Below are 11,296 nucleotides of genomic sequence, written 5' to 3'. Positions count from 1 at the left end.
TTCGCGCCAAATTGGATATATTAAGAGTTTTCAGAAAAATACGAGTTGACCAATTATAAATACTGTTGATATCAAAATTGAAGACATAATTTAAAGTTGGAAATTGGTCATTGCAGTAACTGTCACGTTAAATAAGTGCAACATTATGCTTCCATAAATCAACATATGTTAAAGTGTCCACAGTCTTATTTAAACGTTCTCATTACTTAACACTTAATTCATTAATGCACAGGTAAGCACCTGTTGCATTTCTCTAACTGCATGTTACATATAAAAAGAAGTATGTGATACTGAAGGTAGGATGTGCGCTGATATTGATATAAATACTCTATTGTCCTTCTACCCTGTTTGTAAGGTCAACAATGAATCACCATTGCTTAAGGGTAGTATGACTCTTCCCAGCTATTACTTATCATCTGTGTCACAACAGAGACCTGTCCATGTGCTCTCTGTCCTCGAACCCATAGACTCATGACAAAATGTGATGCTGCTGAGTGCTGCAAATGTGCCCACAGCTGAGATCTCAACAAAAGAGACTCCGTTGTGGAGGCGCTCGACCGGGCTGATGGGTCAAACAATGGTGCTCTGTTCCAAATATGTTGTTTGTCACATCGCCTGCCTTTAACTCGTCAATGCCGCTGTTGTTCCGCTTGATTTCAACTTTATCCCACATCTTATGCAACTGGATATGTAGTTTTACTCACATGTAATGTATGTTAGGAGTTAGCAAGCTCAATAATAGCTCAGCATTAGTCATCGTGCTTTGACTGATGAAGGGAGATTAAATAAGATATTCTCCACTGAAAAGAGATTCAAACGAATTCAAGTGTTGTTTATCGTGCTTGCTGAAGGGAAGTATGCAGTTGAACTGCTCCCCTAGCAAAATAAAAGCATGATTACAGCCTGGACCACCTGTATTTTACAGCCATTGATTAATGAATATTTGATTGTTTTTTCCAAAGCTGATATGGGATTACACAAATGAAGTTTTTTTTTATGCCAACAGCCTAATTAAAGCAAAGCAAAGCACATATCCAGGACATCAATGTCTTTATATATCAACATGTAGGCCTATTACCTCTGATTGATAGTCACGCTTCTTTGATGCTGGTGAGAAAGGAAGTGGTGGAGCACTGATCACTGCAGAGCACTGATCATCTACATTAAAAGGAGGTGAAAAGGAAAATACATTTCAGAGTGCCAGTGTGTATTTATAACTTGTCATTCTAGAGCTGTGAGGTATACACTATACTGGGATCTTATATTAGAAACTCTCACCATGCACCATGGGTGGCCCGCGCTTTTTTTAATTTTTTTTTTTTACCTCCTCTTCTTTCCTGCTTCTAGAGGAAATGAGTAAACCAGCAATGTGGTTTCATGACCGTAATCAAGAATAGTAAACGTGCTTTGCTGCAAGAGAAGTAAGCTGTCTTTTGTAGAAAGAGAGCCACAGGTGACTGAGAATGAAACACACACACACACACACACACACACTCACGCCAGCACATGTACACACTAATGCACATTATCTCCTAGCAGAAGCAAACCTGTCCCTCATGATATGCCTCAAGCTGCTGCCACTACAATAACCTGCACAGCATTTTGTGAATAATCATCATTATAGCAACTCTATTATGACTTAATAGCTTATTAAACTGTCTCCACTGCCACAGGGAGACTCATAATAATCCTCATGGACCTCTGGATAGCCATGAAAAGAAGTCTATCTGATTTGTTTCATAGAGCACAGAAATTGATCAGGTCTTTGACGGTCCCCCTGAGTTTGCAGGCACCTTCGAATATTATTGCCATGATTTGACAGACTGGAGAAATACTGAAGCACCGTGAGTCTCTTTGCAGACTCTCCTCGTTACATCCCAAACTTAATTCGCCCTCAGAAGAGATGCCCGTGTAGTGGGCGTGTGTGTAAATGATGAAATGACAAGAGCGAAGTGTGTCAATTCAAAGGCTGGAGCTGAGCTCGACAGTCGCCGCCAGCGTCCAGTGCTTCTCCTGCGGCTGCCGCCGCTCCGGAGGAGCTGAAACTCACATTTGAATCAGTAGAAACCCCAACTTCCTCGTTTTGGTACGAGAGGAGCCCGTGTTATATAGGACTCTAAAAATAGCGCTGATTTAGCCCAATGGGAGCCGGAGACGCTTCGGACCGCGCGCCAACCACAACACACAGGATGAGTCGGCTCTGGCTCAGCATTGGCCAGGGGTGGTCTGGTAGGCGGGTGGTGCGCCCCTGCAAGCCCATTGGTGGACGTGCTGAAACGTAATGTAATCACATGGGGGTGGGTATGTCTGTAATTTTGAATCGGGGAGGGGGGGGGAAGTTTACAGTGCGCTGACGGACTTTTGGAGAGTTCAGTGTTGTGCGCTCTCCGTGCGTCACACGCTCAAAACCTCCACTGGAAGCGCACGACTCCCGACTATTTTACATGCAAATACAGCCAAGACTCCAGCGTCTCTCTGAACACAGCAGGCTTCGTGTTTTTTCTACAAGCTTGAATTCGCTTTTACTTGTGGCTGCATCTTAGGAGTGAAATGGATGTCATCCCTATGTGTAGCATCTTCCAGGAGCTCCAAATTGTGCACGACACCGGATACTTCTCAGCTTTACCATCTCTGGAAGAGTACTGGCAGCAGGTAACGAGTTATTCCCTCCATCGAAACGCGCAGCTTGACAGATCGGGCCGCGCTGGTGGGCGATTGTTGTATGGAAGTGCGAGGAATGTGGGCAATTTGGGGAAACTTGACAGCTGCGTGCGGACGTGCAAATGTCAAAGTTGTTCATGTGACTCCCCGCTTGATTTAGTGCAACAGTTAATATCAGTTTCCCAGCCAAAAGTCGCCTTGCATGCGTGTACAGGGGGGAAGTGATGCAAGTTCCCCTAATGACAGACAATTCAATATTTGTATGACATTTCCAAATGCCCCGATAGTGTGGCTTTGATGGAAATAGTGACTTTTTAGGTGCCTTGTTGTACTTTGTGGGATCATTTTGATTCCTTGGAATAATATTCTAATATTTAAAAGATCACTCTGAAGCGACTTGTAGTTTTACTGTGTGTTTTTTTTTTTTTTTTTTAATTATCTTTAAACATGCTTAGAGTTGTTTTGCTGTTGAAAATATTGTTGCAGATATTTTTGGGCTCGTGTCTGCATGTTTTCGAGGCACAGCGGCGTGAGGTAAAATAAAAACACGCCGTGTGTTGCAGATTTAGCGATTGAATGGCGAGCCGTGCGTTTTTGCGCGTATCTCCTCCTCCTCCTCCTCTCTCCTCTCTCTCTCTCCTCTCTCTACCTCTCTCTACCTCCCTGTCCCTTGCTCGCGCTTGCTCTGTCACTCACACACACACACACACACACACAGATAAGAGAGTGACAGACTAGATGGAGAAAGAGAGAGAGACTGACTTCTATTCCAATTTGGCTCGACAAAGCGGCCCCTGGATGACAGAACAGTGGAGTTGAACAGTGGAATCGAGGGGGGGGGGGAGCGAAAGTCGCCCCTTGTTCGTGTTAGGAAATGAAATGAATTGGCAACACGCTTCGGTGTTCTTCTATCTCTCCGTCTATCAGATCTCTTTGGGCTTCGAGCCAAGTCGCCCTCCCAGGCATTTAAAGCTCGCCTGGGATTTATCCAGCACTGCTGACGAGACATTTGTCTTGAATGCATTCTCTCTCATTACTAAATTACTACTGCCTTCCCACAGTATTCCTGTTTTAGACATCAAGTTTTTATTATAAGCATTTTCCTACCTTAGGCATTAGTTAAGTTTGTCTATTAAGAAACATCAATGGTGGCATTGCTGTAAGATTGGAATACTGTTGTCCTTCTGTTATTGAAATGTAGTGTCACCATTAATGTATTAAGGTTACTATATTGCATATACCTCTGAGCTGTCAGCAGCCAAAGAGGAATATCCCCTGCTCAGGGACTCTTCATTTTAATATTTTAGAGGCCTGAAGAGGTAAAACTCAAAATATCATTCTTTTCCTCTTACCTAACTTGTCAATCAGCTGGCAGCCCTTCAGATTCATCCTGTGACCCCAAGCTGAAGGTAGCTCAGTTCTATTGTAATAGAATTTAGCAGTAAATTATATTCTGCTTCATTAGGAAACTGCACAGGCCTGTTAGTGGACCTCATATCTGGCCTCTGCTAACCCACTGCAGTGGGTTGAGGAAGTACTCTCTCACTTCCTTTCCAAAGAAAATAAGCCCACAATCCACAGCGGCTCTTGCAGTATTCATGCCAGGCTTTTTATGGACCCCCGTGAACCAGACCTCCCTCCTCTCAGTCCCTGGTGTGCTATGTTATTTCTAGCAATGCCTCTGAATGCATTATTAAATCCACATTATGTTGAATAATTGATAGATTTAAAAGATCTACAAGCACTTCCCTAACCCAACGGGGGGCTCTGTAGCATATGTAAATTTCATGACCACCCCCAACACACACCTACATGCACTTGCACACACGCACACAACCATGGAAGCGTACGCGGGTAAGAGCACCTTGTTCTTGCTTGCTCTCAGAAGGAAACGTGGTGCTTGTAATCTTCCCTGATATGGCCTCAGAGGGCACCCTTAGAATGTACTTGACTATCCTTTGAATAGGACATTGTGTCTTTCCTTGTTCCTGCTGGCAGGAAGGAAGCGGGGTCAGTGGTGTTACAGTGTCATAGCATTTCCTCGTCCTGCTGCTGCTGCTAAGAATAAACACAGTGGATAGCAGAACACCAGAGTTTGTGTTTCCCGTAAAAACAAATCAATTTTTTTTGGTGTTTTGGGGACTTTCCAGCTGAAGAGAAATGTTATCTTACAGGCCTCAGGCTCTGTGCACGTGTGAAGCTCACTGCTATCTCGTCCTCTCCCCACACAGACATGCCTCGAGCTGGAGAGGTACCTCCAGAGCGAGCCTTACGTCTCGGCCACAGACCTCAAATTTGAGAGTCAGGAGGACCTGTGGAGCAAACTGATGCTCGCCTGCGGGGACAAGTCAAATGAGCCAGACCCAAAGATCCCCCACATCAAGGAGGAAGAAGACAATCAGGACAGCCAGCACCTTGACGCCGGCGGCTTCAACTCTGACGCTAGCAGTGAGGCCTCGGACAGCTCTGAGGAGCTCTCCCCTACTCTTGACTTCTCCTCCAGCTCTTTGACTGACATTCTGGGAGACGGTGGCGAAGACCTGGGCTCCGCCATCATCAGCACGCCGCCGTCCTCGCCTGAGCTAGGCAAGGAGGTCTCTGTCGCCCAGGTGTGGAGTGGGATACAGACTGTGCTGCACTCACCTGGGAAAATAAGGACTGGGGGCATGGAGAGGGCCGTAGAGAGATCAGGGCTGACCAGCGGAGAGGCGTCACCTGACGGCAGGAGGCGGGTGCACAGGTGTCAATTCAACGGATGCAGGAAGGTGTACACCAAGAGCTCCCACCTCAAAGCACACCAGCGCACGCACACAGGTAAAAATGCTTGACAGTTATTATCACTTTGATCATGTACAAAATGTCAATGGTGCAAATTCATTGATAGAGAGGGGAAAGGGTTCGTTATGGCCCTGACAGGTTAAGGCATCATGTTTTTAAGCCTACTTTAGCAAAGTAAGATTTCATCAACTCATCTGAGGAGTGAAGACCTCCTGAAAGTGTGAGTAAAATGAATGTACGTGTTGATTTCTTGCTCAAATTGTTGAAAACCCTCCCACATACTTTGAATAGTTTGTCAGGAGGAATGCCCTCAACTGTGACCTAATTCACACAGAAGAACGTGACTTCATGCAGGGGGAAGGGAGACAGAGAGCGAGAGGCGGGAGGGGGAGGGATGCTCTTTTGTGGCCGAGCAACACCCAAAGGATGTGGATCCTGAAAACAAATCAACAGTTCTCAAATTTCACCATGGGAAAAGACTCAGAAACTCGCCCGTTTCCCTTCACAGCCAAAAAAAAAAAAAGAGGAAGAAATTATGGGAATCTGACATTTGCAGGGTTTTTGTCAGGGGTTCAAATGTGAACAATTTCCCTTGTCACCTTTGACCTCTGCCATGCTGTGCCGCCCATTAGTAGAGGAAGTCGCATTCCTAGCATCCTTCGCTGTCCATGTTAGCCACATGGTTAATGGCCTTCAAGACCATTAGGAACAGTCTCTATTTTTTCCTGCAGCTCTCCACCATTACATAAGCCGTCTCCTCGGGCAGTTCCTTAAAGCTGCATACCACAGCTCTCGAGGCCCACAAGGCACAAGGTTGTTTTTCTCTTACAGTAGTCAGCCCAATCTGCTTAGCACCTACTTGTACAGGATCCCATTTTCCACGTAATCAGCATTGCAAAACCTTCCGGATAAGTAAGACCTGCAAATATTGGCTACATATTTGAGACATTGAATCTCAAAATGTCAGAGTTTCTGACAGTTTGATTGATAGCTCAGAATTACTACAATTATAACACTTGTCTGAGGTGACACTTCAATGGGGCGCATAGAGACAAGATAAAGTGGATAAGACAGGCTATTTGAAAAAATGTCTTCAGACTGGTTAAGTATCAAAAGGCGAACTCTTCGCAAAACTAGCAGAAACGTGTTTGTTAAGGACAAAAGGTCGCTGAACATGTGCAGATTTTCCGTGTTTTGAAATCTTTTGACTTTTGATAAAGAATGCACTGCTTGATAAATGTTAATGTTTTGATTCCATGGTGATGTTTGCAGGTGAGAAACCCTACAGGTGTTCATGGGAGGGCTGCGAGTGGCGCTTTGCACGAAGCGATGAACTCACCAGACACTTCAGGAAGCACACTGGAGCAAAGCCATTCAAATGTAGTCACTGTGACAGGTGAGCGCGCTGGAAAGTCCCTAACTGTTCATGGTTGCTCACACATAAGCTCGGTGACCTTCAGCAAATACAAAGATGGAAAAAGTTTGATTGTCAACATTACAAGCAGCTCAAGGAATCAAGAGTTTGTTCTGTGGTAAAAGTAATATCTCTTGAACAAAGTGCTGTCAGTTGTTTGATTTCATTCCTCCTTCAAAGGATGTCTAGAACGTTATCTTCCAAACACCAGCTGCAAGCCCTTCTCTTTACCTTTGGTGCCAAGGTCCCATTCACAAACAAAGATCACCACTTGTGTTTGCAAATTAGTTTACTGAAATTACATGCTAGGTGGAGGACTGAATGAGGGTCAAGGATGGACTGACAGAAGAGGGTCGAGGTCAAGGGGTTGGAAAAAATGAGTGGCGTACAAAGAGACAGGCAAAGGGTCGCATGGGAAATGTTTATGAGTGGAAGCCAGAAGGTGTTGTGACGAGAAGTGCACTGAGTAGGACTGGGCGATATCGCAATGAGCCACTGCAGCTTTATCGTCTCCCATGTGGTGCAGGCGATGACAGATAACGGCATTAGACAAGCGGATATAGGTTGTGACAGGAAACTGGATCAGAGTGAATCATGGGCTTTTTCATGTGCATTTATGTCAGCCTCCTAGTTGGAGATATCAGAAATGTCTGACAGTTAAGATATCTCCTAGTTGGGCAATTAGGAATACCGAAGTGCGAAACAGGTGGCAAAATGGCTGCAAAGCCACTATCACTGGCAGTTTTATCTAATGTTGTTACAACAGTAATACAGTTAATTATACTACTGAAAAAGAGACTGTACAGTGTTTGTATGACTGGTTTCACTTGTTAATAATCTGCTACTATTATTTAATTTATTAGAAATAGCCAATTTTGGCTCGATGTCCTGCTTCCCATAAGTCATAATAGCTTTATTTACTGTGGTCTATTGACTGCAGGGGTAAAAGGAGATATCAGACAGCACATTTTTTAAAATTTGTAATAAGCAAATGAGAAAACCATATGAAAACCTTTTTATTCCTTCAATCCAGCAGCTGAATGTTCTCTTCATTTTCCCTCCTCAGGTGTTTCTCCCGTTCTGACCACCTGGCGCTGCACATGAAGAGGCACATCTAAGATGGCCTCAGTGTTGAGAGCGCTGAGGGATGATTCTGGTTGATTGTCCTGACCTGTGGGGGATCAGCGAGGCTGGTGTGTCCTGGGAGCGTTAACAGGAGCACCGTCGTGTTCCAGTCAGTGGGAAAAGATGAAGCAACGCAGGCTATTATTTGCACCATACTTAGTGCCTCCAACACCTCGCTGTGGAGATTGCTCTTGAAAGGCTTTTACGGAGGAGTGGGAGGGCGGGGAGAGACTTGACAAAAATTTTAAAAATGGGAAAAATCTGGACTGGAGAAGACAGGAAGAGACTCTTCTCTATGGTGTTCAGCGCTTTTTTCCTGGAGGATTATGGACTCCTGCGGGGGTGCCGTTCCTCCAATGACAGTGTGTTTGCCTGTGCGCATGGGGACTGTGAGTGCCTGTGACTGGATGCCTGTGTTGGCTTCATGGAGCGGATGGAGCTTGCATTGTGGAGCAACGAGTGAATGACAAAGAGGGGGTGATGTTACCAAGTGAGGTTTTCGGGGTGGGATATTTGTGGTCTCACTGAGAATGAATGCAAGCAAAAAAGGGTTCTGTCTGTGCTGTATGAGTCTATTGGCTGTGGAGAGGAGTGTGGGGGGTTGTTTGGCGGAGCTGATTTGCTAGATAGCGCCCACTTTCTGCGTGGAGGTGGAACTACAGCTCCCTATTCAAACATGGGAGGTCGTTTTGTTTAGTGCAGCTATTAAATGTGCAATGTATTATGTAGCCTGTCTCAAAACATACACGCTATAAAGCTCATTTTGTTGTCCATTGTGTAAGCTCTGTATCTAAAAAGAAAGAAAAAAAAAACAACGGTTGTACACAAACAGTTATTGCCATTATAACAGAAGTTGCATGGGATCTGGGGATGTGTTGCTCACCTGTTTGCTTATAGGACAACAAAATTCCATTCGAGAGCAGCTACCTTCATATTACTCAATATCATAGTATTGTACAAAACACATAAGGCAGTCATTTTGTATTTTTTTTTTTAATTTTCTTGATAAGTTGGGGATACCACTATTGCTTGGCAACTGTCTTGATCATGGGATTTTCCTTCCTTTTTCTTCACTTTTGCTTTTCTCTTTTGTTCTATCTGTAAATGCACTGTTGACCTTACTGATGCCTTATGTAAGTGGCCTTGTCCTGTTAAATAGATCTTTCTCTCTTTCACACACACACCAAACGGGGGGTTGCGAATGCACTAGTGCGTTGTTGAATTGCTTTATAAAGGCTCTGATCCATACAGTCGCACCTTTGCCCTTTTGTCTCGCAGCAGGCTCGTCTACACTCCTGAATGATAATAATAATAAAAAAAAACTATGTATCAGCTTCATAATGACTGCCATTTTTACATCTCTGTGCATTATTTGTTGAATATATCATAACTATATCAAAACAAAATCATATTCTCCAAAATAACCCGTTTGAGACAGAATTGTGGAGCACTTGGAAAACAAATTCCATTTTGTAAAGGTTTACTACTATGTAGTATGAGCTAGTGTGGATGCACTTCAGATGGACAAGGTACAGAGTCTTGGAAATATGTTCTCATGAAATTTGGCATGCTTAGCCACCAAGATTTTAACAAATTAGGATTTACTGCAAAGAAAACATTTACAGTATGCTTGGGCCATTTATAGCTGTTGATATGTCAACACTTGCAGTCTTAAAAGAAAAGATGTGTCCTTCAGAATAATGACAACACTCTCAATCATGAGTCTGTTTTGATGTTGTATGTTTTGTTAAGTCTCGCCCTCAGGGTGAGTCAGTATCTTTACTCAGTCCTGGTTTAAACAACCCGTGATCTGACTAAACGGTACCAAAACCGGTCTAACCAGTTCATCTGAGCTGAGCTACAGGCCCACAGGTTTCTGTCTGTGTCTGCAGGTGAACTGAGATGAGACCAGGAACAGATGTATGTCTGTACCAACTCACTTATATGCATGTTTTATCTTCAGTTACTGTACATGACTTCAACGCACACCTCTGTGGGTTGATAAAACTCTCTGATCTTTTTGTGTTATTTAAATCCCTTCAGTGTCATAATTGGAAAAAAAAACTCCATCACCATTTTCCCCATTTCTAGAAAACATTTTGGAGCCACAGTGTTTTTACTGGGTGATATGTTGTGTTGCAAAGTAAGACGTATGGAGGTGTTGAAAAAAGCTGATCTGCTGTAAGGGTATGGCTGGTTTAAGTGATAAGTTATAAAACTTGTTGATGTTTGTCACTCAGTAGTCAACCTCAAAGACAGCCTTGTTGTAACAATACAACTGTACAGGAGACGCTGGTCAAAATTATGAGTCCATACACTGAGAAATGTCAAAAAAGCAAAGATATGTACATTGTAAACTAAGAGAATTTTGTAAGGAAGCTTCTATTTTGAAAGGGTATGGGACCAAAAACACGTACAGTGTGTTGTTTCTAAAGATGAACCAATAAAGAAAAGAGGCTGAAGACTTATTGTAAAATAGACACACTCCATTCTCCTCCATTTGCTTCTGTAACATCTTTGTTTTTGATTTGAGAAAGGTAGAGCAAATGTACATTCAAAAAGGCACCAATTGCGTATACACCTGTGGCCTATCATCTTTCAAAAAAAACACAAAAACAAACAAAAAAAAAAAAAACACTTTTCAGACGTGAATTGTTCTGGACACTTGAATTATCATAATTTTGCATTCTGGTGCCCGCTAAGTATTATGTTTTTTATTTGCCATGTGATTTCTTTCTCTCAACTTTTCAAAGACCTGCAAAGACACCCTATCTTTAGCTAGAGAATCTTTATTGGATAAACATGGAGATAAAATATGAGGCTCTATTTTTGTTTGTTTTATGGCATAACAAGATTTTTTCATTTGAAATTGTTTTGTAAAATAGTTTCTGTATGAATGTATTTTTTATTGGAAAATGGATAAAAAGACTTTATTGGATCTACATGTGGTTTTTGTTTTCTTTCTCCTGCAGCCCCCCCCCGCCCCCCAGGACACAGGCAACCAGGAAGTCTTTGTTTATGGGATATTCAGTAGATTCCCAAAGGAGAAATTATCTCTGTTACCCCCAGTCCCCATAGAGGTAAGAGGTCAGGGTCACCCACAGAACCGTACCATACTGGCAGGGATGCAGTGACTGGAACCAAAGCCATGTAGTTAGATGGTAGTCATCCATTATTCTTTTTCAAAAACATTTACATTAAAGGGTTAATGTGGTTTCTTACGCATTTGGTCTTATTTGCCTAGTATTTGCCATTATTGGTAGCAGCAATAATAACAATGCTTTATGTTATTTTACACGTCTTATTCCCCGTAAAAAC

At 43.1% G+C, this 11,296-nt stretch overlaps 1 protein-coding gene across 1 annotated transcript; it reads left to right on the top strand.

Annotated features, from left to right (window-relative positions):
- The first annotated feature begins 2,384 nt into the window (after positions 1-2,384).
- Positions 2,385-10,916, top strand: LOC139214325 (Krueppel-like factor 6). The gene is made up of 4 exons (XM_070845149.1): positions 2,385-2,652; positions 4,893-5,475; positions 6,712-6,835; positions 7,920-10,916. Exons 1-4 carry the CDS (start codon positions 2,551-2,553, stop codon positions 7,969-7,971), a joined length of 861 nt encoding a protein of 286 aa, XP_070701250.1. The 5' UTR covers positions 2,385-2,550; the 3' UTR covers positions 7,972-10,916.
- The last annotated feature ends 380 nt before the right edge of the window (positions 10,917-11,296 follow it).

The sequence above is a fragment of the Pempheris klunzingeri genome, chromosome 15 (genome assembly GCF_042242105.1).
Source record: "Pempheris klunzingeri isolate RE-2024b chromosome 15, fPemKlu1.hap1, whole genome shotgun sequence".
NCBI classification, from domain to species: Eukaryota; Metazoa; Chordata; class Actinopteri; order Acropomatiformes; family Pempheridae; genus Pempheris; species Pempheris klunzingeri.
This window is presented reverse-complemented; position numbering and strand designations above follow the sequence as displayed.